Below are 25,774 nucleotides of genomic sequence, written 5' to 3'. Positions count from 1 at the left end.
TCGTTTGCCTGCCATTTGATTTAATAGTAGAACTAATTAATAAAAGTTACGAAAATCACTGCTTAAAACCTAGATGCGAGAGTTCCGAAGAGTATTGGTCTCCATCGCGGCCCTATCGCTTCATTATGGAGCTTAACAAGTTTTTAAATTTACTTAAATGCTTAAGTACGCTTTGGGCGCCCACTGCACTTACTTTGAATGGCTGCCAGACTCCACTTAAGCTGCAAACGGTGCGGAACAAGGACCTGCGAAGCCCATCATACTGGCCTTTGTAAAAAGTTGGCTTAATCCTCCTCGGTGCGTCCGAATGAATTTCACGCTGAGATTTGTCTATCACCAGTTTAATCCTTTCATTTTTAAGCCAATCAAAATGAACACTGAAACCTCTCAAGTTACTCAAAAATTTAAGAGTACCAAAAAGAAATATTGCCCATATTATACACATTTTATTTGTTTTTTTTGTGTGTGTGCTACCTGTGAAAGGCGGGTAGGTGTGTCATTTCAGTTGTCCAATTTGCACTTACATTCACGCAGACAATTCGTTTATATAGCCTGGCAGGGTATGGATAAAAAATGGGAAATGGGCGCGTAAATATGACAGTAACCATCATATAGATAGCAGAAAAGTTACTTCCTCAGCGACGTTATTAAATAATAAAACGGAGAAATTTACACTCGATTGCATGCATCATTCGAGGTCGATGCTGCACCGGGGCCAAAGTGGCCAAAAGGACGAGGACCGGGCATTCATTTCGCCAAATGCAATTTCAACCAGAAGAATGACGACGTTCGGAAAAAAAACAGAGGTGCCGATAATGAAAGGGCCGAACAAAGAAAAAACCGCTAACAAGCAATTGAAAGGTCTAAAAACAAACGAAAACTTTGGGCGAAAATAAAGCGTTAAAATGGGGAAATGGCGAATCGTATATTAAAGGCTATTTCACTTTGCAGTCCTGCGAAAAAATATTGATTAAAATTGAGCCTGCCTAAAAAAATGGTAATGAAAGAAATAATTTTTAAAAGCAGCTTTAACACTAAGCTACAAATTAAACGGACTGTAATAATCATAAAAAGAACATAAGAGCTAACTACAGAAAAGTGCTTCATTTTGAACATATATTTTGCAACTATTTTACATTATTGTATAAATACACATTCGATTTTTTATATTTGCTTAAATAAGTAGATAGATTGTTGGTAAGTAGTGTACGTAGCTTGGTGTTATATAAAAAATGAATTGTTAAAACTGTCGCTACACATAAATTACTTATTCAACAAATTAATGCATTATATTAAAAATCTGTCAAGATTCAAACGACCCAATAAAATAATTTTACATATTGAGGTGCAATTTTCAATTGCTCGATAAGAATGCAAATGGCAGGCAATGATTTCTATTGGTTATTTTTCAGCTGCTTTTAAAGTTTCAATGCAAATCAAGAACAGCTGTTGGAACTTAAATGAACAGCTAGTAGCTTAGATGGCGCTTATTAGCTCAGTTGCCTGCTATTTGTCGCCATGAACACAGCGACCACAATTGCCATCGGATTGTTAATGTTCATCCCACTGATCCTGATGCAGCTGGACCCTCAAATAGCCAACTGGTCGGCTCAAATAGCACTGGAGCTTCAGGAGCAGCCGGACAAGTTGGCCTATTGTCGTTCGCTTCAGCAACAGAAGCTGCGAATACCGCTCCAAAACACTGGATGTGCCACCATTCTGAGCAACCAGCTCGGCGTGACAGGTGAAATGCTACTCGAGATTCAAAAGCGTTGCTGGGCCGGATGGGGTCTCCTGGCAGGACGATGTCGCAAGTTGGCCTAGACTTTAAGGTGATTCGAAATATCCCAAAACCTTGTAGCTAACTGAAATAAAGAACACAATGGCAGGCAACATATGTATAGCCGTGATTTTTGAGTTGATCTCGAGTTCGCCGTGCCATAAAACCCAAGCATCCATCATAGATTCGTGTTAACCCTAATCAAGGATTGGTTCGTTATGTTATGTATACGTCATGTTGGCTCGCCCCAGCGCCTCAGGCAAATGACAACAATGGTAGCCGGATGAAGCTGAAGGAAAGTTGTCGGCCATTTTTGTTTATCAACCTTCCGTATGGAAAAAGTGTCCAAAGGAGTCAATCAACTTCCGCTTTGGCATTGCCCTTTTTTGTTGCCAGTTAGTTCATGGATTTCATCCTTTGCTTGTCCGCCTGGTTGCCATCGCCACTAAAACACCAAAATACCGAGTGTCAATCGGACAAAACCGGCAACGGCAACTTGGCGCCCCTTTAGACAGCAAATTATGAGTAGTTTCGTCGAACGATGAGTGAATTTAATACTTGCTGAAAGTTTTTAGAATCAAGTTAAATCCTGGTGCTGAGATGGGTAATGAAAAAGTCTGAAAAGTATGCCAGATAGTATAAATAGTTGAGCAGTTGGTAACTCATTTCATATTACAAAGATTTTCATAGTAAATATAGTTTTAAAATTCCAAACCAACTTATTTTTGATACAAACTTCCTAAAACGATAAGTAATTTGATACTTAGTATGTATAACTATCATTTTTTGGAACGCATCATGGCCAGTTTGCTGACACAGGTGAACAATTGTGCAACATTTAATTTAGCACTATCTGCAGTGACATGCTTGCTTGTTCTATTTTGGCAACTTTAAACAGTTTCCATTGCGAAAGGACTCATTCTTCTGCTCAGCCACTAACGAAGCAGAACGGCGAATAGTTACGCAAAATTGCCGACGACCGCGCGTTGTTACGCGCCACGTGTTCCCACAAAGTTGCCATCGCCATCGTCATCAGAATCGGAATCACCATCCGGATTCGGGATTCGACCCACAATGCAGTGCATCTCAGTCAGACTCGGCAGACTCAGTTTGGCCGACCAAAGTTTTTATTGGCCAAATTCCCCTGTCGCTGTTCGCGATGCAGTTTTTGGCCAGCGAAAAACCCTTGACCCACTACGTGAGTTAACTTGGCAGTTAGGAAAAAAAAACTTTTGCAATAAAAACTCCAACTATTAGGTTAAATATTTTCCGAAACTTAAAATAATTTAACGCTATGATAGGTAAATATATATATATATATTTACAAACCGGAAAACAAATTTGGTTCAGTAAACTTCAGTATTGAAACCATTGTGCATAGCAACCATTTCCATGTGAGTCATTAAGGCAACACGCTGTAACAAAATTGAACATCCGAGCAAACTATTTTAGTCGTACAAAATGGCAGCGTGAGTATAACAACAGAATCGAACTATTTATTAATATATTATATATTATGATCCTTAAACAAGTACTCAAGATTACAAGCCCGGGGATATTCCCCTGGAGGAGCAAGATGATCGCAGATTATTTTGCAAGTACCACTACAAAGGAGTTCTACTTTTGTTCATACCTATTTTGCTGGCACCCATTTTAATTGGAACTCCAGTACTGGTAAGAGATGGCAAGGCTTTTGAAAGGCATTTAATTAACTTATTTCCTGTAGATTTGCCGCTTCATCTATCTAACACTATGTCTTTACTTGATTTATATCCTAAATTTAATGGCCAGAGGAGCTGCCGCCTTCATCTATATGGTTTTCATACCCGTTGCAGGCATTGCGAGCTCTAAAGAGATCAGTGTGTCGTACTACACTGATCTCATATTTTTCGTTTATTCCGCTATATTCATGGGCATCATGATGGACAGTTCGAAATTGAGTGACCGCTTGGCTTTTATTGTCATCTCCTTGGTCGGTGGAAGTTTGAAATTGTATGTCCTTAAATGGCTGAGTTGTACATTACTTTAGAATATCGTTCTGTAGTCTTCAGATTTTCTTGACCATCGCCGCGGCCATTGTGTCCATTTTGGTGAATCCCACAATATCCGCTGCTTTTTGGATGAAGGTGTCCCAAGCCGTGATGGTGGAATACGATAATGTAAGAAATCACCAACATCTGAATCTTAACTTATTTTACATACTTTTTACAGGGTGGTTTGATAAAATTAAACTCTGAAGAGAAGCCCTATGAAATTGGATCGTGAGTCCTTGACAGTACAGTACCTTCCACAAATCCAATTAATTTTATAATCCGCCTCCTAGCAAACCATATCCCACGCGTCCTGTAATCGGAATATACCTAACCTGTTGCTACGCAGCCTCTTTGGCAGCAAGTCTTTCGCCCATCGTCAATCCCAATGGTGTGATAAGCGATGGTTTTGGGGGGTGATTATGGTTTTAATTGCTGTTCGAAAAGGTACGAAAGTTGAAGTTGCAAACTACTTTTCCAGGTCTCTTACAGTTCTGGAAATTGGCATGCTAATGGCGGGACCAGCTCTAATGGGTCTCGTTGTCATGATCTTCTGGTTGCAAGTCCTCTTCCTCGGTCTCCTTGGAGGCAGTGTGAAGCGCGATCTGGCGGAAATGGCTGGGGCTAAGGCGGGCTTTAAACAGACCGCGTCTGAAAGAAAACAGGCTCTTGGTCCCTGGGGAATATATCCCATCTTGGCCTTGAGCTTGATTCTATTGATGTTCCTGCTGGTGGCCACTCGCAAGCCGCGCATCTTTACGGGCTGGGATAGTATAAACTATAAGGCGGAATCTGGTCTCTCAGTGGCCGGCATTGGCATGTCCATTCTCTTCTTCGCAATTCCGGCCAACTATATATTCTGCAGATACTATGTTTGCCGCCAGCCGGAGAAGGAGGGTCCTGCCAATTCACTTCTGGGCTGGAAGGCGGTCAACAACAATACTCCCTGGGCGGAAATCTTTATGCTGGGCGCCGCCTTCAGCTTTAGCTATAGTTCCGCTGTTTGTGGATTGAACACCTACTTGGCGGATTCGATGAACTCCGATAACAAGGGATTCAATATGAAGAGCTTCATCTGCGGCGCCTTGCTTGGAACACTTTGGACCACGCTGTCGCCGGCCACCACCGTGGCCAAGTTGGCATTGCCCACCATGGTAACCGCGGTGAGTCAAAATTTGTATATTCATATTAATGAATATGAATGGATAGGATGGTCGGACTAAGCCATATCATATTAAGTCAATAAGATTCCTTTCACTAATATTTTTGTGTAATTTTAGGGTAATTCCTTTTCACTGCCATTTGCCACCGCGTTGCACAATCAGTTTTTGCTGCCCGTGAGCAGCCCGGCCAACACAATTGTCGCCGGCTGGGGCAATGTCAGACCTTTTCAATTTGTAAGTAATACGAATTGATATATATATATATATATGTATAGATATGTGTATCTTAACGGATTTTTCAGCTGCTGGGCGGAAGTATCCTGACGCTTTTCATGTTCTGCACAATCGCTGGATTCACCATCTTGTTCCGCACCATGGTGCTCTGAATTCAACTAATTTCAACTTCATTTCAGTTCAGCCATCCAAATTTCCGTTTCGATTTCTCTCAACCGCATTTGATAAAATTACCAAGTAAACACCACTGCAATGCGGTGTGTAGAGCAATCTTGTTGACACGTTTAGCATACAAAATCGGAGATGGAACTGGATTTGGACGAGATTGGGATGGCTCGGCAACAGCTGGTCCACGAAAATTCAGCTCCACGGACAGGTGATGGCAAAACAAAATGCTGCTGCTGTGGCAGTAACTTTTAGAAAAATATAAGGACGAAAGAAAGGATCAAACAGCAAACAAACCAACAAAAAAGAACTGGATAAAGTTTCTGAGCCAAAATTTTTTGAAATTCATTTCAAATTGTGATGTACATGTTTCAAAACGTAGCCATTGCCAATTAAAGCAACTTAAATTTGGATCAACTTTTTCCTATTTTTTTTCAGAAACTGCAGCATCACAGTGAAGAGTGGCCAGTACAAACATGGCATTAAAGTGTTGTCCGAGGACCAACGCTTTTAAGCAAATTACACAGTTTCGCATTTAGGGTAATCCCCGCCTGGTCATTCGCACCTAATTCACATCGCTGTAGTCCAAACATTGCCCACACAAGTGTTGGCACTGAATAATTTATTTGTTAATTTAGACGAGGACCAGGCGCATCTACATACGCATGTACATCTACATCCCTCTAGCAAACTCTTTCCGGCTGGATACTTGCCGGTTTGGTGTCGCGTGAATCCTCTCCAGCCAAAATACATTAGCGGCTGCAGGTTTCGGCGTCAGCAGCTTTGGGAGGCATTTATATTCAAACTATTTAAATATTAATACAGTGGCGCAGAGTTCGTGAATATTCATAACACTCACGACAATCCAAAATTGCGCATTTAATTGATTTTGTCAAGGTTAACGGCCGCAGATGTTGCAAGTACTTGTAAATTGTGGAAAAAGTATGTAAATAAAATATAAGCATTTATAAATTCAATTGCGTGTGTATATTTCGATAATATCCCATAAGCTGTAACTAATTTTTATTGAAAATTCAATGAAATCATAAAATGGGAGAGCCTTCTTCGGCCTGTGACACTTTTTCAGGTCTTATTGTCATGCCTTTCAATTTGTCTTGAAAATCCCATGGGCTTTTCTACTTCTTAGTCAGATGAGGAATTTCCATCTTAAAGTCATTGGAAGCCCCAAAAAGGGAGACGCACAAATTATGCATATATATTCAAATATCATGCACGCCTTAAGCTGATTTTCCACGCTGGCAAATTCCGAGCTCACTGGCATTTCCTTATTCCCAAATCTAGGCTCATTATCCTTCTTGACATCTGCCCAAGATTCGCGGTGAAATTGAAAAAACAAATATACAACAAAATACATGTATTTCCAAAAATACATGTTTAAATTTGAGATAATGCTCAATTTTGTAATTGAAATGTTTTCTACGAATAATATTCCTGCTGCGCTGTCAGTTGCAATCGCGTCTGTGACTGATTTTGCTGACAGCAATCGAGGAAAACAAAAACTAAAAGCCAGAGGACATTTTAACCATTGTCTTAAAACAAAAAGGTACAATGCAAATTCGGATATAAAACAGACAGATTGGAAAGGATGAAAAAAAATGTACATCCCAACATCCCAGCGCCCAAGAAACAAACATGGTGTCGGATTATTCACCTGCGGCGCCATTATTTCCATTCATTATAACTTTCAGAGTGTACTCCTTTTATATGCGCATGCACTCCCAAGTATAATAGATTTTCTTGCCGTCATTTGGGTCTTCTTGGGTTGCATTGTTTGCTTTATGGACAGACCCCGAAGGTTTCACGATAACTTCCAAACAGGAAGCTCAAGTCGGCCATTGTCCTTTCAGACGTTGAAAAAGTTGTCTGGAGCTGATATATACGGTTGTTAAGATAATAAAGACGCTAAAATTGGAGGTACACTGAATGGAAAAGGCATCGAAATATTAATTTTTACAATATATTTTTACACCAATTATGTTGTTACTCCATAGGTAACAGATTTGCAGGTACTTATAAAAATGCGAGCAATCAGTATTACAATTTTATCGAAAGGCTCAACAAAACTGCATGATGTTCATTACTAATTGAATTCATAGCAATATGCATGACAATTGAACAGTTAAGGATAAATCGCTTGTCTGACATTTGTCACAGATAAAGCGATATTTTTGAAACTCGGACAAATGTATGCGCACAACTTGATGGGGAATTCGGATGGCAAAACAGACAATAAAGCGGAAACTAATGAAATTAAAATGATTTTATCGAAAAACAAATAAACAATTACCATTGATGGCGTCGCGCATGTGCACACAATCGATAATCATGATGGTGAATTTTATTTAATTTATGCGCCTCGCGATAAAGCCCTCATTTTAGACCAGTCATAATGAGCGACCTATTGGTATCATGTTGTTGTTAATTTAACCGGCGAGTGAAAAAAAAGACGTTAAATTAGCACACAAAACAACGTCGACGACGTCAAATGGGAAAATTCATTTGCCGGCGGAAATCGGGCAGCCATGACGCCATTTTTCAAAATGGCTGTCACTGTCCATTTTTATTTGCCTTTCCGCCTGTCAGTCGCTCCCTATATATCTCTCACTCTCTCCCTCTGTCTGTCTGTCTGTCTATCGCCGTCTCTCTCTAGTGATTAGCTGTCACGAAGCTGCGGCAAAAGGCAAAAATGAATTATTATCGCGATGCGTTCCAAATGTTGACATAGATTTAAATTATTTGTAACAAAATCAACGAACTGTATCTTCGTCGCTTCCTTCGACAGCCACGCCCCCTTTTCTGCTCGCCACCATCCTTCAGTCTCCTCACGCCCCAAGGTCCCATAGCTGATTTGATTGCCGAGCAAAATGTTTAAGCAAACACCACAAGACGAGCATCTCAAATGCTCTTTTCCAGAATATCTATACAAAGTGAAAAAGTGCAAAAGAGTGATGCGAAGATTGCGCACCTTAGGACTTTCAAAAAATGATACCATAAATTCGGTTGAAGCGGAAGCATAAATTTTTAAATCATATTTCGTGCTTATTTATATTCTTAGTAATAAATAAAAATTGCTGTAGCATAACTGCGGTATATTATTACAAATATTTTCCAGCTAAAAGTTTGTGAATTTTTTAGTAATCTAGGAGCGTCGTATCTCTCTAATATATTTTTGCAATCTTAAATAAGGAATATACAAATATTCCATAAAATTCTGATGCCGCTGGCTTATTACAAATTTCTTTGGGAAATGTTCATCACGTCGTTGTTGGCAACAAGAAGAAGGCAACTAATAGGCTCAATTAATAAACTTTCCCCAGGCATGGGAACTTGTAATGGCTGGTTACCAAGTTTTTCATCCTGCTCATTTATTTCGAAGGATAGTGGCGAACAGTTCCTGGCAAATCCAAGTCCATGGCAAGGCCAATGCTATTGTCATTATTTTCACTGCCATCTTGGTAGTAATTAGTGCTCCGGGATATGGTTACAGTATAAACAAGTTGTCAGATAGGCCATAATGAATATTTCTACGTCAAATTTAAGGGTTACGATCTTGTTTACATGTCATTGCCATTGTATTACTTTCGAACAATATTGTTCAGAGGACTGGCACACCAACTATTCTTTCTTTACTTTCATTCCATGCCATTAGATTGTGTCTATGTCTTTGCCAAGGTCCTTGGCGTAATATCTGGCAAATACCTTTTCCATATTCGCAAGTAAAAGGGATGAAAAAGCGCTTAGATGTCATCAACATGGATTGGTTTTTTGATTTTCTTCTTTTGCCGCATCTTCTTTGCCTTTACGATTTCACCCACTCAACTTGCTCATTACCTTGAACCAGCTACAATGTTTTCCACTTGTGGCATTAATTTCTGCTGTGTAAGCAGATAAATTGCAAAATGTCAAAAGTTGTTGACAGTCATTGGCATCAAACTGGAATCCAGTCACTTTGCCGCAACCTTACTCTGCGAAAACAAGTGGCGATGAGGTGTCTATCAGCGAGCAAAGTGAACTCAAACACTTTATAGATTGTCTGGGTTTCTGCAGTCAGATTATGACTTCAGTATTCCCTGCTTCGCACCAATGAAAATATTAGCTAATCTGCTTATCTTGCTACGATATAACTATACTTATAATTTACCTTATTATATTGAGAACTAGGCTTAGGCAGATTTGAAGTTATAACTACACTTCCTAAACTTTCTACCATATGTATGTGTGTTTTTTGGCTTATTTACTTGTAAAGTATAAAAGCATACTACACTCATTGATGAGAAAATAATCTTAAGCTCCGCACACTGTACCCACAACTAGAGTGTTCAATCTTTGAAGGTTTGAATTCCTGGAACTCGTCTGATAGCCACAAGGTGTGCACAAGTATTTTCCTGGCAGAATTCTCAAGGAAAGACAATCTACCTTCTGGCGGCCAATTAACTAATATAACCCTGCGGTCTGCCAATGGCATCGCCAACAATTACTGACAATTAGGCGCGGCACGATATTGAATGTTCACCCCTCATCACAAAAAGATTTCACTAAGGGCCAAAACCTGCGAATATTACGCCCCCGAGATATTTGGGGCTTACTAATAATGACGAGCTAATTAAAAAGGGGAGGTTCGGTAAAGGATAAGACAGTCCAAGAAAGGATAAGGTATTATTGCTTACAGGTATTAATATTAGCTTTTGAGATGGGTTGTTAGATTCGTCGAAAAAAAATGCAACAGGTAGAATGAACACATCTAGTATATATATTTTTGATAAGGATAACTAGCCATGTTTGTCCGTCTGTATGAACGTCAATATCTCGCAAACTAAATCGAAGAACAAAGTTTGCTTTGCCTAAACAATTCATTTATGTCATATAGGTGATACTTTCTAGTTTAAATCTAAAAGCGAGTTCATCATGGTATCGAAAGCAATCAATATTCTTAGGCGCGAGTTTAGGCCCATTGTTCTAAAGTATATGCAGTACTTCGTGATGTCGTACTACTTTATGGAGGTTTTGTATTCAGTGGTCAACACACCACTTGTGGGCAGGGAAAGAGCGATTGTGATGGACGTGAACGAGTGCTTCGGTCACTTCTACACATGCTTTGATGTCCTGCTGACCATCGGCGCCATCTTTCTCATTCTCGGCACGCGAAAGGAGGCGAGCGGAGTGACTCTGCTGCTAATCGGAAGAGTTATCCACCGGCTGTTCTTCTCGATATGGACCATGTTCTTTTATTTCCTCTTCAACGACAGCTTGGATGTGGGCTCCCTGCTGCTGCTAATGGCGGCCAAAATCAATTTGAGGGATCAGATGGACTGGTTCCAGTCGAAATATCATATTTTACTGCTGGGAGGAAGACTCTGTCTGTCCAGTTTGTACATCATTTGGATAGACGAGGGCTTGGAGGTAAGTTGCACAATTACTTATTACAAATGATTAATTAAGTTTACATAATTTTCCAGACCCTTTTCAGCATCGTTTCATTTGGTCTTTTGGTTTTCATTTGGCTTGGCTTTCATTGCAAACTGTTTGCCTATCTGACGGTGATTGCCCTACTATATCACGATGTGTTTAGCAATCATTGGAGCATGTTGTGGGGCTGGAACGATACTCTGCTGTCGATACAATACTTCTCCCTGCTGTTCTGCAAAATTGGCGGATTCCTGATGCTCTCGGAGCTAGGTGGAGGCAGGTGGTCGGTGGATGGATACCGGAAGAGAAGTGGCGAGAAATGGGAGAAAAAAGGCAACTACCGGATCATTAAGACACAGACGTCGGCCTAGTAATCCTTATCCATCGGATTGCTTAACGTCCATTCGACATTTAAGGGATTTGCATAAACTTTAATGGGAAACACTCTCCCAGCGTCTAATGCTTTCTTTTTTTTTTTATTTTATATCTCTATTTGTACACCTGCCCCTTGGCAACGGAGAGGCCACTCCAAATGCTCTTTGATTCGCGCCTCAGCCAACGTAAATTATTAAAAAGTCTCGAGTTGCGTTTAAGCGGCTTTACCATCCACTCAAAGATTTTTTTCCCGTTGCAAACTAACATACATACATACAATGCCGTAAAATTCTTAAATGTGAAAAAGGCAGCAAGAAAATGTGATTCGGTGGCACCCTCGAGCACCGAAGCAAAGATACTCTACACGCAACTGGCATTCAGTTGGGACCGGTCACTACTAGGTCCTGAGCGGATTAAGTAAATGCACAAGGACCCTTTTCGGCAGTAAAAAACGTTCCATTACTTTAATCCCTGTCGCAAACGTCTTCACTTAATTATTGTGACTTTGGCCCGACCATCAAGGGCCAAGGAGTCGAGGGCCAGGACGCGGGAGCCAGGAGCCGACTTAAAAGGCAACACTGCCGTTAATGAGTTTCTGGAAGCGGATCACCAGAGCGGGGGGAGATGCCAACCAGGCATGCATTCGAGAACCGCAAAAGACGCAGTGACCTTCGCTCTTGGCTGAAAATCCATTTGCATAAGCGCTTGCTGGATGGGAGGGGGCAGTCTCCCGAGAAGCTTCCAACGACATGTGTATGCACCCCCTCTCTCCTCTCCAGTTGAACAGGCCAGAAAAAGGGGGAAAGACTCCCATTCTCCCCATCCTTTGCTATCATTTCACTTTATTTTTACTTACCCGCAATGCGTTACTCTTAATTGGAAAGCAGTTGCGTTTTCGCCGTTAAGATCCGAACCTTAAAAGTAATTGACAGTACGATAAACAAGTAAGCGGCCAGTTCCGAGAAAAGCGGATAATCTGAATCCGACAATAAAAGGGTACACTGCGCAATACCGGATATATAGCGGATATAGCGGGGGAAAAGGGCGTCTGACAGATTTGCAGTGGCAGCTGAAGTTATCTTTAAATATCTTTTCTCAATAGTTCTTTTTGGCTTCATGGCTTTTAACCGAGTTGTACCGTCAGGAATTTAAGGTTTTTTTTTACATTTTTAAATGATCAGTTTTCGCATTTTGCTAAAACTATAAGTATACTTCCTGAATGAAAATCATCACGGTTTTCACTGCGGGGATTAATAAAATAATAAAAAAGGACGAAATATGTGATGGCGACATTGGTCGCATCACGGGGCATTAGAATATCCACTGCAACAACGAGAAATACTGAAGCTGGTTTAATTAAAACAGCGTCACTAAAGGCTCACCTGTATGTGAATGTGTGTGTGTGTGTTGGCCCAAAGTGAGCACTGTCCTGTGTGTCGCATCGCATGCCATTTGCATAAGTAAAATATACACAAAAATCTGGAAATGTGTGCATCTGGTGCATTCATGGCGGCAGACTGAATCTGAACTCTTTGGCCAAACAGGAGTGAAAGCATTTAAGTTTATTTACCTGGGTCGGATTCAGATTTAGGGCAGAAGATACAGAACGATCTGCGGCTGAATGAATGGCTTCTGCTTAAATAACACTTTACTCAAATAGAGCGTTCGTCTGTGGAAGTAAGTTGGCCAAATAAATGTGTATAATTAATTTGGCCAACTTAGGCTAACAAGAGTCGTAAGCGAGAAAATTGAGGTAGGTCACATTCTTTGTATGTGCTTATAATATGTTATAATATGTTATAATATATTGTTTATTAAGGTATTCAAACTAAAATAATATCTTTCCATACTTGAATGTATAAGGAAAAGAGCTCAACTCTGCCATTTCAGACCAACCAGATGAATGTGTATAATTAATTTGGCAAGCATAAGCTAACAAGTGATAGGCGAATTCCGTATAATTGCGTTCTAATCAATACTAATAATTGTAATTACGTAATTACTTCGCTAAGAGGATTAGATTAGGTTAGAAGCTACCTGAATGCAAATCAAAACTCAAGAATGTGGATCATATTATTCCTCTCAATTGAATGCCTAGTCAGGAAGTAAATTTTTTGTTGGCAAACAGCACTCAATGGTAGACAAAAAAGAAAGGCATTTGCGGGTTGATGAGATTGGCACGAAAAGGAGTTCTTCTGCATCGCATAAAACATAATCCTTGTGAATTTAACTTTAAGACCCAGCATGGTGAGCATTTCACTTCAAGGACGACACTCACTCACTCACACACGTACGAGGCGCAATTCTTGTGGGACCATTATCGTCTCATTCCCAGCGACATCGTCGCATTACGTAAAAGCGCTTTTACGACTACATTTGAGCAGCCGCAAAGAGCTGGCCCCGAAAAGTAGGCAAGAAAACTCGCATCGCACCGGCTAACAGGTTGAATTGCGACCAGAGATTTGAGATTTGAGCGTGTGCAAATGGCTGCGGCAGAGACAATAAAGCTTAGAGCAGCTCCAATGAGAAGGCATCTGCACACCCATTTCACACTCACCATTTTATTCACCCCACTTTTTTTTATTTTTCTGCTATTTTAAAGCATTTTCCAATCATCTCCAGAGCTGGATTATTTCGGTGGCGTGACATTAAACGGCTTTTCAGCTACACAATTTGACTCGTTTTTTTTCATATATATATATGTATATGCATTTCGCATTGCAAAGTCATTTTTGGCGCCAATGTTTGGCAATTCAATAATAATGCCAGTTTGCCGGGCTATTAAAATTTCAGACAAGCATTCATGCTGACTTTGACTTGTGTTGAACTTTTCTTTACTTTTTTCCCGTGTCCTTTTTCGTAGGCGCCAAAATGTCAGCGACTCGTTTTCCAACAGCGACAATTTATCATAAATATGCATGCACATATATATACATACAATATAAAGTATACTGTATGCCATATATATATGCACATGTGAGACATATAAATCCTGGTCCTGTTGGGCGCCCTTTTGTTTATGCCGCTGTCAGCGCTCGTTTAATTCAACATTAGCGCCTTGCAGCGGTCCGAGGTGTTTTCCCCAGTTGCGCCTGGGTTTCGCTTGCTTTTCTGTGGGTTACCCTGATTTTCCCCGGGCCTTGCCCGACTTTGCCACGCTTTTTAACAGTTCGCCATCGTTGCGTTGGAAGCTTTTGTCCGCCCGCGGCCACTTTCACGCGCTTTTCCCCAGGTTTTCCACTCCTGTTTAGCGCCCATTTTTTTCCAAATTGTCAAACTGTCAAATAAATTACACGCGAAACCGTACAAAAGATCTGACGCAGTTGGGCTTCCTTTGTTGGACTCAACTTTTGTGCGGCATATGCATAGGCTCATGAGCACATTATGTTGGCCAGTCTTTGTGGCCAACTTTGATTGTCGGCTGGTCCGGAAAACGTGCGCTTTTCATATAACATTCGGCGGTGTTCGTGGTTGTCAAGTCGGAGAAATACTCTGGGGCAACTGTTTTATCAGCATGCTGAGAATGAGTTTAATGAATTGAATTCATTTCACTGGCACAGCTTGAAGTATTTAAGCATTTTAAAGTATTCAGGCAAAATGATGTATATAAAGCCCAATTCATTGATTTTCTATTACCAAAGAAAATCAATGCAATTAATGACTGCTTGTTAATTTAAAACCCATTGATTTAAAAACCGAACCGCATTAGATGTTCGTTGTATTTCGTGCGCTCTATATTAATATTTAACAAGGACTCACTGCCACACATTGTCATCCAGGATCTCTCCACATGCTCGTACTGGCAAGCAGGCGCTTGCAATAAAGACTTGGCCAAAAGTCAAGCGGATTTGGGTGCGGCAAAGTTTGTCTAGGCAAAAGCCGCTTAGTCTAGTTAAATAAAAGCGCTACAAGAGCTAAGCCCGCACACAGAGATGCCTCGTCCGATGGCCCCGAAAGTCATCGCAAATTTCGCCAAAGCAGACTTTAATTGCATTTGCAGTGGAAAACTTAAATTATGCCGGCATTGTGCAACTGCAGGAGGGCCCAAACTTTACTTCACGCTCAATTTAAACGGATTTCTAACGCTTGGTAGAGCTCCAAATGAAAAGCCTCCATTGTCTTTCACCTTTTCGACTTGCCAAAAAAGGGACAGTCAGTCAAGTCGGTCTATTTATTTATGCCAGATGTGCGCCAGTCTTCTGTTTGGTTTCCCACACGGTAGCTAGAATTTAAATATTTAAAAAGCGGCAAAACCCCTGTGTGCGTGTCGGTGTGTATGTATGTATATGTGTGCGGGGACTTGCGCCCATAAATATGCAATGAAGTTTGAGCGGCTTAAATCCTTCTTGGCTTTGGCAAAAACACCAAAGCATTTTCAATCAGCCGGCAATTTTTATGAGTTTTTAACTAATACAAAGCGGCGGCATTGAGCTCCAAATGGCCAGGTTAATTAGTGGCAGCTGTTGCCTTAAATTCCATTATGCCTTCCTCTCGACTCCTGTCCTGACTGTATTATCTTCATGCTGGAAAAGTTGCGCATACATTTTGGCCCACAAAATCCTCATCTACGAAAGTCGTAAAAAGTTTAACGTGTTCTTAAACTTGTCCGCCGACCATCGATAGACTTTTTTTCTGCCTGTTTTTTCCTTTCCTTTTTTTTTTTTTTGCTTTTGGTTGAACGCAGAAACTCCATAAAAGTTTCAAATTGTTACACGGCGAATGACACGCGCGGCGTCTCCTCTCCTCGATGCGAATTTCCGCATCCGGTGGTCTGTGTGTTAATCTGTTGAAATTTGCGTTTTAATAGAAATGTGTGTTTGCGTTGGCTGCTGTGTTCTTTTTTTTTCGTTTTGTATTCGCCTTTCTTGCGGTTGAGTTTTTTAAATATTTTGCCTGGGCCCTCGGTTTTTGCTTTTGAGGTAGGTTATAAAAACGCTTATTGCCTTTAAGTACGTGATTTTGCTTTTGAGAATCCGACACACACACACACGCACTAGCAGTGAGTTTTTGTGTTGACAGATGCATTAGGCGTATTGGTTTTACGATTGACGTCGTGGCCATACAAATATAATTTAATTAAAGTAATGGCCACGGCAATACTGCCCCACAGGCGTCGCAAAACTAACGAGGGGATAATGCGAGAGCTCTTGTTACTCCTGTGCCAAATATAAAGGATTCGCCAGAGGACATGCTTCAGTGTGATGCGAAACATTTCGCATTTAGTGGCCAAAAGGGTCTCTCTCTCTCTCATAAAGTAAGCTGTGGAAACATGCATGGCTTTTTGACATTTTCTGTTAATTAAAAATAGCAGCATGAATATTTGTTTTAGCTAAACAGTTTGTAAAGTTAACTGCGTATAAAATTTGCATTTACGGCGGTTAACTTACCACGTGCAAGCCAAAAATATTATTTATCCGAAATGACTTAATCGAATTTTATAATTTCGCTGAGTACATTCCACAAAAACCACGAAACAAAATTGGCAGTGGAGTATTTCAAATAAACCAGAGAGTGTTTCATACACATGCCAATCAAATTTATTTGAAGTAACATTGGCAAACAATCATTGAAGCTTTCGTCCCAATAATTTTCAGGTGTTTCCGTAGAGTATCTGTATGCCAAACATAATCAAAATCTGATAAAGTATTTCAATGAGACTGCCTGCTTGTCTGGAATGCCAGCACTTCACCTCGCAGCTCAGTCATATGCATTTATTTGTCTATCTGGTTGTTGAAAAAAGCATTTCGATACGTCTAAGCAGAATGCATAAACAAACCAAAAATCTATTTGCAATTTGGCCAAGTCAGCTGGAAAGGACAAAAACAGAGCCAGTTTCCTTGTGGCTGCTCATATTGTTCCAGCATCGAGCTTCGTAATGAAGAAGAGGAACAATAGATCGAGATTGACACAGATGGGGTTCGAAATAAAAGAACAAAATTTGCAGGCAGCCACGTCTAATGAACATACGAGTGCCGGACTCATTCAATACCATTTCCACAAATGGAAATTCCAGATTTTTTGATACCAATAGATACATACATGCATACATACATTCCCCCCACCTGAATACAACGAATAAAGCCAAAAACGTGCTGCAAACACAGATATGAGAGCTGTGCAATCATTATAAATTGAAAATGTAAACTTTGTCGCGAAGTATGCCATAAAAATCCGGCGACAAAAAAAAAGAGAGATAGTAATACCCATCGACTGGATATGTGAATATATATATGAATACGACTCATTCATCTCGCCGGCTGATGAATTACATGCCATGGCACGAATACATCATGCCATAACCACCAAGTACAAAGTACAATAAACTTGCCTTGTCGACTGACTGGCAAACACAAAAACGTTTTAAATTTCATTTTCTGATAATTCCCCCGCCACCCAACCCACCACCCACAACCCACACGCTCGGAATTCATTTGACAAGTTCGTCAGAATGGTGGCCTCATAACTTTGCCAGTCGCCGGATGGCAAAAGATGGTGCACAGTGGCATACCTTATGGCTTCCAAGGACGTCGGCTTGCAAAGCTGATTTGCTGGGCCACAAAAAGGTACGATTGTTGGGGGGAATTCGGTCTATCCTTGTGCCAGATAACTCATCATTGAGCGCAATTTGTGTTTAACAATCGTCGGTAATCTTTATTGGATGTCAAGCTTCGAACACTCGAGCAGCAGGAGTGCTAGACTAACTAGACGCATGAATCCTACTCGGCAAAGTTCTTCACTTCAAGTGTCAAAGCCGGGACACAATCACACATGTATGCAAAGCTTTTCTTTGCCTTCCCTTTCAGTTCCATCTACAGCTCCAGCTACTGCTCCATCTCCAGCTTCTGCTCCAGCTCGTGCTCCTTTGCTCCGTGCACAGCAAGATGTTTTAGTGACAACGAAAGTGTAATTGAGTGCCACATAACAGACAATTGCGACGCTGCCAAGTGGACGATGCCAGTGGAGAAGCAACAAGGAGCAGGCATTCGAAAAAATGTTCAAGAAAATTGCCACAACCGACGGAAGAGTTGCTCTTCAGGGCTGCAGAGGTCGGAAACGAAGTTGAAGGTGAGCCACAGCAGAGTTTCCAGGTTTTCCATGTTCATCACTCATAAATGTATCTAATAGTAAGCTACGAAAAATAAACGATTCAAGTGAATTAGTTTCATACTTTTACACACCTTTGATCTTATATCTCTTGGTATATTTTTGTTTTTAGCTTTCTAACTTCGATTCCAAGAACAATCTGATGGCTAATTTAATCCCGATTTATCCATTTGCAACCCTGATTCGCCGTCAACCAGACCTCTGCCATTATGAGTTGTTCTACTTGATTTTTCATTTCCGTTGAGCAGCTACATGTGCACTGTGCTGGATTTGTTGCCTTTAGGCTGCAGGACAGAAAGGACGAGCTGAGCAGCAGGAGCGGAGCAGCAGCTTGAGGAGATGGACGGGTACGGCATAGTTGGACATGTTGCACATGACAAGCGTAAAAGTTTTCAAGTGCTGCACGGTGCGGGATGGGCCAGCCTGGTGGATGGGCGGAAGAGGCGTGGCACTTGGGTAATCAAGCACGACAGCAGCTGCCATTAAGTTGAGGTAAAGCAAAAGCTGGAATAACGGTTGCTACCACTTTTTTTTGGGGGGCCAATGGGGAACGGGCAAGACGGTATAATGGGCAAAGGCAGAAACGAGTTTTAATTAAAATGCCTGGCATACTTTAAGGCACGTTTTGTGCTTTATGTCTTGGAGTCTGCTTGGCAAGCAAGAGCGAGGCGAAGAATGGCATGAAAATCGATTAATGCAATATTCAGAAGATATATACATATAGCCGGAAATTGCTGGAAAATCGAGATCTTAAACAAACACTTGGCGCCACGAAGAGCAGTGAACTGGTTATTATCTATATACATTAACTATGTTGCTAATGAGCAGATTGTGTGCTTTAAGATCTTGCAGAACTTGCAATTTTGCTTAAACAAACAAACTATAACTATATAAACCAACAAATAAATGTCATTTGCGGTGCTTCGACTGATATTTTAGAAATATCCGCCATCTATCAACGTGATCGGATAATTCTCCCTGTTTTTGCCATCTATCGATATTATTGCAAAATAAACAATGACATAGAGCAGTAAATTGCGTATTTGCAAATTTTAATATTTAAGCACAGTGCACGGTGCGTAATGTGCTCGCTAATTCAAATGCATATTGTTGCAGTCCAAGCGAACATTTTATTTCAACACCATAGGCAATAATAACTGAGTTTGGCTAAAAGCTTGTGCGAACGCTAATTGAGTTGGCTATGTTCGGGAAATGTTGGCCAAAAAAGCGGAGGCGGGGCTATGGCGTTTTTGGCCATATACGCAGAGTTGATGGGCCTAAGCTCCAAGTTTATGGAGATCCGAACTTTGGTTAGTTTTCAGTGCTAGTGCGTTAAAATGCCAAACTGCTGACTCGAAATTTGTCACGCACAATCAGCTGCGGTGGTAAGTGCTGACCGGCCACGCCCACTACGCCCACACAAACACACACATACCCCCATGGATTATGGATGGGTGGTTACGGGGTGGGCGTGGCCACGTCGCCACGGTTAGCTGCTAAATCCGCACTCAACACTTTCAAGGTTTCCCGCCTCGTTCTCCAACAGTAATGAAAAGTCCATGCGCGCTTTTAGTGGCCCAGTTGACAGCTGCCAAAAATATTTCTATGGGCCTCTTAAGCCATCAAAACCCGTGCATTTAATTAAACTGCGGCAAAAATATTTAATAGCCAGCAGTGTAGAAGCCAAACGTGGAATGGTTCACCTTGAATGAATCCTGGGAACTAAGTGAAGTCCTTCAGTGGTTCGAAAAACATATGTCCCGCGAATTAATTATTTTTTTTCCAAATAAAAAACACTTACTATTATATTAATTAAACAAACTAAAATGAGCAAGTTGTTAATTAAATCTATTATAACAGCTGTTTTACGAATTTGATTAATTAAAATGAAGAAAAATACAATTATTTAACCGTTTCCAAACTGTCAATTAACCGATGTTAATCAAGTTTTCACAATTAACCGCCAAATGACAGCTGAAATGAACTTTCAATTGGTAAATCAGCCAACCATCCAGCTAGAATTAAAATTAATTAATGGCATTTGTTTCTGCAACTGGTTTTGCATGCAAGCAATTATTGAATAACGATTTTAATTGATTTTCAACCAGAAATTCACAAAACCCTCAAAATATCAGCCACCTCCGCGAAAGCAGACTTCCCCAATTAAGCACCAAAAAAAAGAGGTTACCCGGATTTTCATAAAAAATACTATCTACTATATGCGAATGCGTCTATAAAAAACAACACATAGCAGCATGTTTCATAAAAAAATTCGTTAGTTTTTTATCTTTTGCGCTGTGAGTTTCGCATACCTTCATATATTCCAAATTTCATTTTTCCCATCGTTGAATCCAAACCAGCCAAATGTTTGTCAAACATATTGGGTAGATATTTGTGCGCATTTGATTTTCATTTTACTCAATTTCCGTGCGAAATTTTTCTGTTGAATTGAACATTAGATGGGCAACATGTGTTTGATGCATTTAGTTATTGCAATTCCACGGTTACCTGTCACACCAAAAGGGTTTAATTCAAAATAGAATTTAATTAGGTTAATAAGAAATATATAATTAAGTAATCTGAATGTTATTTTAAATATAAATGAAAATTGTTCACGTACGTGTTAAATTTCCAATAGTTAAGATTACTACTACTACGTTTTTATTAAGTCTGTCTTATGTTACGAGCTCCCATTTATTTTCTTAACAAAAAGTTTCCGCGTGAGCTCTTCAGCTTACTCGACGACTTCATCTCCTGGTTTCCGCTGCTGAGTATTAAGTATACGCCCCGAGCAACAATGATGATGCGCAGGTTTTTTGTATTTTAACTTTCAGCGAGGCAGCTGGGCGGCAAGTAAATATAACCTGTCCGGAGTCCGGACTCCACCCTTCCCCCTACTTACTATCATCCTTTACCGCAGGTAAACCACAAGAATACCAACCACCCAACCTCCCACCCACCAGACCCCCTAACACGTGGTCGGTCTCCTTGTGAGCGCACGTGTGTACATTTTTAATTATGCGAGAGCACACAGAGCGACGAGATGAAAACAGAGCAGCGTGAATGTCGGGCAACTAACTTATTAAAAAGCACTCGACCGGCAACGTATATATTTGCCAAATAAAGCGGAAATTAGGGCAAACTAGGTGCACGCATTCTAGCCCCCCCCCCCCCCATTTCCTTCATTTCCCAAGGACGAATATCCAAGCCTATCCTTCCGTTCGCAATTTTCAACTGACCACCTTGTGGCGCAAGCAAGAAGTGGAAGTTACTCAAGCTAAATTTTCCCGCAAGTGATTTGCATAACTGTAGGCAGATGCCAATGGCTGTTGCTCATCACATTGTTTGGCATTTTAAGGGGCGAGTTATAGAGAAATGTTCGGAGAAAACCCCATGAAATCCTTCAGTAAGCCGGCTTACTGACTGACTGAAGATAACCTAAAAGTGTGCAAAGCCTATTAAGCTGGCAAAGCCAAGAGCAAACGAATAAATGAAAAAATCCAAGTGGATAGAATTGTTTGTGAACTACTCGTAAAAATGTAACTTCCATAACTGAGTTGGAAATTGCTTAATTTGACGGGGCTGGTCCGAAAATCGAGTCTACCGAATATCATATACCGTGCAGGAGTTTAAAACGGAAAAGTCGAAGATGATCAGATATCAGATAGTAAAAATGGTAGCCATTTTTTAAATCATTGTGATATTGTTAACAATACTTTTAAGCAAAAAAACAAAGATATATTTATTAATATATATTTAATATGTATTTTCATTATTATAATTGGTACCAGTTTCGAATGCAAATTTGCATATTAATTATTAGTGTAGATGTAATTATAATTCATTGGTCTTGAATAAATACATGTGTAATATTTGTTTGCTAAATAAATGAAACAACATACCCCTCATACTACCTCACAATCAGAGCACAAAACTACGCACCATAAATCTTACGGCCAGTGGAAAGGGACTGGGAATTTGGGCAGGGCAAAAATTATTACATGCCTCATTTGGCAGCGCCTTGAAGAGTCTGCTTATTATATTTTGATTATTTTCGGCACGCGTGTTTCGCAGGACCTCAAAGCCAGGATCTCCGCGTCGAGAGCTGTAAACAAATTCGTGAAATACGCAGACTGGTCAAGGGGCGGATGTCGATTTGCAAGGACGAGGAGGATAAACAGGACAGCTGGGTTTTTTTTTTTTTTGTTTTTTGTTTCGGTTGCATAATTTTTCATTTTATTTTTGGACTCGTTTGGCCTGCTTTTGTCCATAATGAGATATCTCTATCCTCCTTTGTTTCTTTTCATCATTTTGTCCATTGTGTTTCGGTGCTTGTTGTTTTTGCATTTCGCGAAATGCCGCTGGGAAATTCTTGTAACCAACAAAAAAAAAGGAGCAAAAATCCACTGGGCTCAAATGGCAATGATGGCGTCGAGGTGGTCTTATTAATTAGGACACGCGCCCTGAGTTGTATATATTCCCAAATATTCTCCACTTCAAATATACACGTGAACCTCAAAAGGGACCGCTGTTATTGTTATTTAAATGCATGGCAAGATTCTCTTTCAGAAAGCTTCCCTTGATTGCCAAATTTTGATTAGCATATAAATGCAGAAGGGACAAAAAGAAACTATATCTTTGTGCCGTTAACTCGTGGAAAATTTTAAACTTCAACACATTCTTGTCCACTAAAAAGAGATAGTACGAAAAATAACTATTTGAATGATAGTTTACAATGCTTCTGCTATCATCTACTCGTAATGCATTTCGGCTTAAACAATTTTTGAATGTAATGATCTATTTCCTTTTTTAACTACAGTCTTTTTGTTTTTTCTCGAGTATTCAGTGGACGCCAGCAACACATATTTACCAATCATAAGTAGGTAGCTAGAAACTGTTCGGATTTAAGGAACAAATTTATTGCTAAGTTAAATCAAATACTGCTCCACGTAGAAAACCACAAACTCCTTTCAACGGCGTAACTACACTGTGCAGCAATGTCCAGATCGGCAAAGGGCTTTGGTCGTTTAATCAATCCGGGCGTGGTACTCCATCCGGAACTGCATCAAAAGATGGCCGACTTTGAGGCCATGACCATCGAGCGATCTGATTTGGATCACGAATTGAGCCGATTGCGCAAGCAGCAGGACGATACCGAGGATAATTTGGCAGAGGCGCTGGCCGAGGACGAGTTCCAGTGCAATTTGAGTGGCCAGCCATTCGTTGCTCCCAACGAGGACGAGCTGCAGGAAATTCTGAGGAATCACCTCGGTAGCATTATCAACAAGCTGGCTGCCACGTACGAGCGCCTTATTTACCTGGATGCGGACATCAGGAAGCTGAAGGGAGTCATTGAAAAGGCCATCACAGTGGCTAATGAGGAATCGGCAGCAGCCGCCTCAATGTGAAGATATGTATTTAACCATTACATACGTTGTACTTCTACATATGTGTATCTTGAAAATTTCAGTTCGATTTAATGTGCAAGTAAAGTTTGCAAGTATGTTAAATGATTCGAAATTGCAAGGGCTATGTAAACATGTATTTGTATTCTCCAGCTTTGCCATATGTACCCGTGTGCCGTCGATAATCAGTAAAATATGTGTTACTTTTGGATAATGAAGTCCACGTTCGATGCAACGCGAAATCCATTCACACATTCCGCTGGACATCTTAAATCATTTTGGGTGAAATTAAAGCCGCAACAATCTCATTTCCGGTAATTCTTTATGCACTCGCGCACAGACAATCCAATGCGAGCCAGAAGACACTGCAAATTTAATTGCGTATACGCAATGTTGCCACTGCCGTCGCGGAAACAGCATCCGCTGCGGCAGCAGCTACACTCTGCTGACTCTATCGTTAAGTGCATAAATTCAATAATGCCGAGCGTCTGGCGGTGTCAACGCGCTGCAAATATATAGACTCGCCGGATCGATAAAGCTGAAGCTTGAAAATTTATGGAATTTCCTGTGCATTGAAAATGGTCGCCATTTACTGAATATATTTAAGTAAACTACAGCTCAAAACAAAAATGCATATGTTATATATTGACTTTACATAAAACCCCAAAATGTTTAGAAACATAAGAAATTAATTCTACTTGGATAAAGTTAAACTTAAACAATTCTATACCAAACTGTAACTTTAATTGCCAAGGGGACCACAAAATGGTCTGCGCTTACATGTATAAGGATGCAATTGCATATTTGTTGTTACTTTGCTTTGGTTAAACATTAATAGTCGGAGAATTGAGAAGGAAGTCGAGGTATATTTGAAGAAAGCCAGACTTATGGGCCCTGTCCTGTACTCTAATTAATTAAATTGAAGCGTTCGACGACGAGGTAACAATTTCAATTTTATTCCCGTGCCAGCCAGACTGGTCAAACAAGCCAAATGCAAATTTCCCAACCAGACATGGGTCTTAACAAGAACATTTGCATGAAGTCAATCATCTCGACCATTCTGGCCAGTGAACCGAAAATAAGACACTTTGGGTCTGTACCGCTGTGACTCTGATTGCCTTTCATCCCAGTCAATTGGAAAATTCGCACTAACAAAGCATTTGTGAAGGTTCGAAAAATGTCGGATGTATTTCATATTTTTACTTAATTTTGATTCCTGTTTGTTAAAAGCACATTTTAAAACTCCCTCGTTGCGCTAATCGCTTTCCAGCCAATCTGGAAATGTTGAGCTCATCAATTACAAGTGCCACAACTTAAAAACTTGGATAATAATTTTTTGAAGGTCATCCTTTCTCGTCGTTTGTCTTCATTATGATAAATTGACGTTGCGAACATATTTCATCTGAGCGCTGAAAATTAGAACGATGCGATAATGAGATGTTATTAATATCAACTTGCGACTTATTTAGTGACAAAACCCTTTTGGTCGCCCAAGAGAATAGCATTATGCAAAAATGCGAAGAGTATAAGAAAATGTTTAAACTGGCACAAAACCCTTTAGGAAAAAGAAAGAAAGAATGAAAAAAAAAAGACTAAGCCGCCTCTTGTTGAGCAGCCTTCAAAAGTGTCAAGAAAACAAATGACGGTCACCTTTTTTTTTTGTTTGCGTTTCTAAGCCAACCTTGAATAAACAGAAGTATGAGCAAGTGTTAAACTTTCTTTTCTTATACCCATCAGCGTTGCCTTTTTTTTAAGGCTCTCGCCTCGAAGCCCTATACCATGGGTTTTGTAACTTGAGAACATAAAAAGGACTATGGCACAAAAACTTCAACCATGATTTGACCCGCTATACTCGTTTATGAATATATATATTTTTTTTGTAATTACCAGGCAACCGATTTTTCTATTGATAATTGACGAATATACTTCAATGCTACACATACAAATATAAGTGGCAAAAAAAGAAATGATTGCTTAAATTCATGTAGTACAATTTGTTTTCAATTTGCTTGCCAAACAAACACATTTGGCACACCAAGAAATGCCACCACAGGCATAAAATACGGTCAGTCCGATAAGGTTGGAGATAAG

The 25,774-nt window shown here is 40.3% G+C and overlaps 4 protein-coding genes and 3 long non-coding RNA genes across 11 annotated transcripts, besides 1 other annotated feature; 6 read left to right on the top strand and 1 right to left on the bottom strand.

Moving 5' to 3' along the window:
- The first annotated feature begins 1,405 nt into the window (after nucleotides 1-1,405).
- CG14069 (uncharacterized protein) lies at nucleotides 1,406-2,003 on the top strand. 2 transcript variants are annotated; one of them, NM_001298890.1, is made up of 1 exon: nucleotides 1,406-2,003. In NM_001298890.1, exon 1 carries the CDS (start codon nucleotides 1,519-1,521, stop codon nucleotides 1,822-1,824), a length of 306 nt encoding a protein of 101 aa, NP_001285819.1. In that variant the 5' UTR covers nucleotides 1,406-1,518; the 3' UTR covers nucleotides 1,825-2,003. The 2 variants fall into 2 exon arrangements, with proteins under 2 accessions (NP_001285819.1, NP_609469.1); NM_135625.2 differs by having other exon boundaries at nucleotides 1,513-1,891.
- Nucleotides 2,004-3,160: 1,157 nt separating this feature from the next.
- On the top strand, nucleotides 3,161-5,784 carry CG7309 (uncharacterized protein). Its single transcript, NM_135624.5, has 9 exons — nucleotides 3,161-3,249; nucleotides 3,313-3,454; nucleotides 3,507-3,772; nucleotides 3,825-3,939; nucleotides 3,992-4,041; nucleotides 4,104-4,226; nucleotides 4,292-4,973; nucleotides 5,091-5,207; nucleotides 5,276-5,784. The coding sequence occupies exons 1-9, from the start codon at nucleotides 3,242-3,244 to the stop codon at nucleotides 5,357-5,359; spliced, it is 1,587 nt and encodes a 528-aa protein (NP_609468.4). The 5' UTR covers nucleotides 3,161-3,241; the 3' UTR covers nucleotides 5,360-5,784.
- A 2,310-nt stretch (nucleotides 5,785-8,094) lies between these two features.
- lncRNA:CR45724 (long non-coding RNA:CR45724) lies at nucleotides 8,095-8,323 on the top strand. Its single transcript, NR_124189.1, has one exon. It is a non-coding gene; the product is annotated as a long non-coding RNA:CR45724 (long non-coding RNA).
- Nucleotides 8,324-10,139: 1,816 nt separating this feature from the next.
- Nucleotides 10,140-10,209: a mobile genetic element.
- A 59-nt stretch (nucleotides 10,210-10,268) lies between these two features.
- Nucleotides 10,269-11,553, top strand: CG14070 (uncharacterized protein). 2 transcript variants are annotated; one of them, NM_001298889.1, is made up of 2 exons: nucleotides 10,269-10,793; nucleotides 10,850-11,553. In NM_001298889.1, exons 1-2 carry the CDS (start codon nucleotides 10,359-10,361, stop codon nucleotides 11,168-11,170), a joined length of 756 nt encoding a protein of 251 aa, NP_001285818.1. In that variant the 5' UTR covers nucleotides 10,269-10,358; the 3' UTR covers nucleotides 11,171-11,553. The 2 variants fall into 2 exon arrangements, with proteins under 2 accessions (NP_001285818.1, NP_609467.1); NM_135623.3 differs by having other exon boundaries at nucleotides 10,850-11,406.
- A 5,156-nt stretch (nucleotides 11,554-16,709) lies between these two features.
- lncRNA:CR44491 (long non-coding RNA:CR44491) lies at nucleotides 16,710-17,410 on the top strand. The gene has a single exon (NR_124188.1). It is a non-coding gene; the product is annotated as a long non-coding RNA:CR44491 (long non-coding RNA).
- A 5,716-nt stretch (nucleotides 17,411-23,126) lies between these two features.
- CG14071 (uncharacterized protein) lies at nucleotides 23,127-24,409 on the top strand. 3 transcript variants are annotated; one of them, NM_001259034.2, is made up of 2 exons: nucleotides 23,127-23,778; nucleotides 23,837-24,409. In NM_001259034.2, exon 1 carries the CDS (start codon nucleotides 23,276-23,278, stop codon nucleotides 23,684-23,686), a length of 411 nt encoding a protein of 136 aa, NP_001245963.1. In that variant the 5' UTR covers nucleotides 23,127-23,275; the 3' UTR covers nucleotides 23,687-23,778; nucleotides 23,837-24,409. The 3 variants fall into 3 exon arrangements, with proteins under 3 accessions (NP_001245963.1, NP_001285817.1, NP_609466.1); NM_001298888.1 differs by lacking the exon at nucleotides 23,837-24,409 and having other exon boundaries at nucleotides 23,127-23,157; nucleotides 23,232-23,785; NM_135622.3 differs by lacking the exon at nucleotides 23,837-24,409 and having other exon boundaries at nucleotides 23,127-23,785.
- Nucleotides 24,410-24,854: 445 nt separating this feature from the next.
- Nucleotides 24,855-25,600, bottom strand: lncRNA:CR44490 (long non-coding RNA:CR44490). The gene is made up of 2 exons (NR_124187.1): nucleotides 25,571-25,600; nucleotides 24,855-25,092 (listed from the first exon to the last, which is right to left on the bottom strand). It is a non-coding gene; the product is annotated as a long non-coding RNA:CR44490 (long non-coding RNA).
- Between the last annotated feature and the right edge of the window lie 174 nt (nucleotides 25,601-25,774).

This window comes from Drosophila melanogaster, chromosome 2L (assembly GCF_000001215.4).
Source record: "Drosophila melanogaster chromosome 2L".
NCBI classification, from domain to species: Eukaryota; Metazoa; Arthropoda; class Insecta; order Diptera; family Drosophilidae; genus Drosophila; species Drosophila melanogaster.
This window is presented reverse-complemented; position numbering and strand designations above follow the sequence as displayed.

Excerpts from the sequence above, each read along its gene's own strand:
- CG14069 (NM_001298890.1), top strand. The coding sequence starts at position 1,519 with ATGAACACAGCGACCACAATTGCCATCGGATTGTTAATGTTCATCCCA.
- CG7309 (NM_135624.5), top strand. Across the intron at positions 3,455-3,506 it reads TAATTGGAACTCCAGTACTG|ATTTGCCGCTTCATCTATCT; the intron begins GTAAGAGATGGC and ends TATTTCCTGTAG. Across the intron at positions 5,208-5,275 it reads ATGTCAGACCTTTTCAATTT|CTGCTGGGCGGAAGTATCCT; the intron begins GTAAGTAATACG and ends CGGATTTTTCAG.
- CG14070 (NM_001298889.1), top strand. The coding sequence starts at position 10,359 with ATGCAGTACTTCGTGATGTCGTACTACTTTATGGAGGTTTTGTATTCA. Across the intron at positions 10,794-10,849 it reads GGATAGACGAGGGCTTGGAG|ACCCTTTTCAGCATCGTTTC; the intron begins GTAAGTTGCACA and ends ATAATTTTCCAG.
- CG14071 (NM_001259034.2), top strand. The coding sequence starts at position 23,276 with ATGTCCAGATCGGCAAAGGGCTTTGGTCGTTTAATCAATCCGGGCGTG.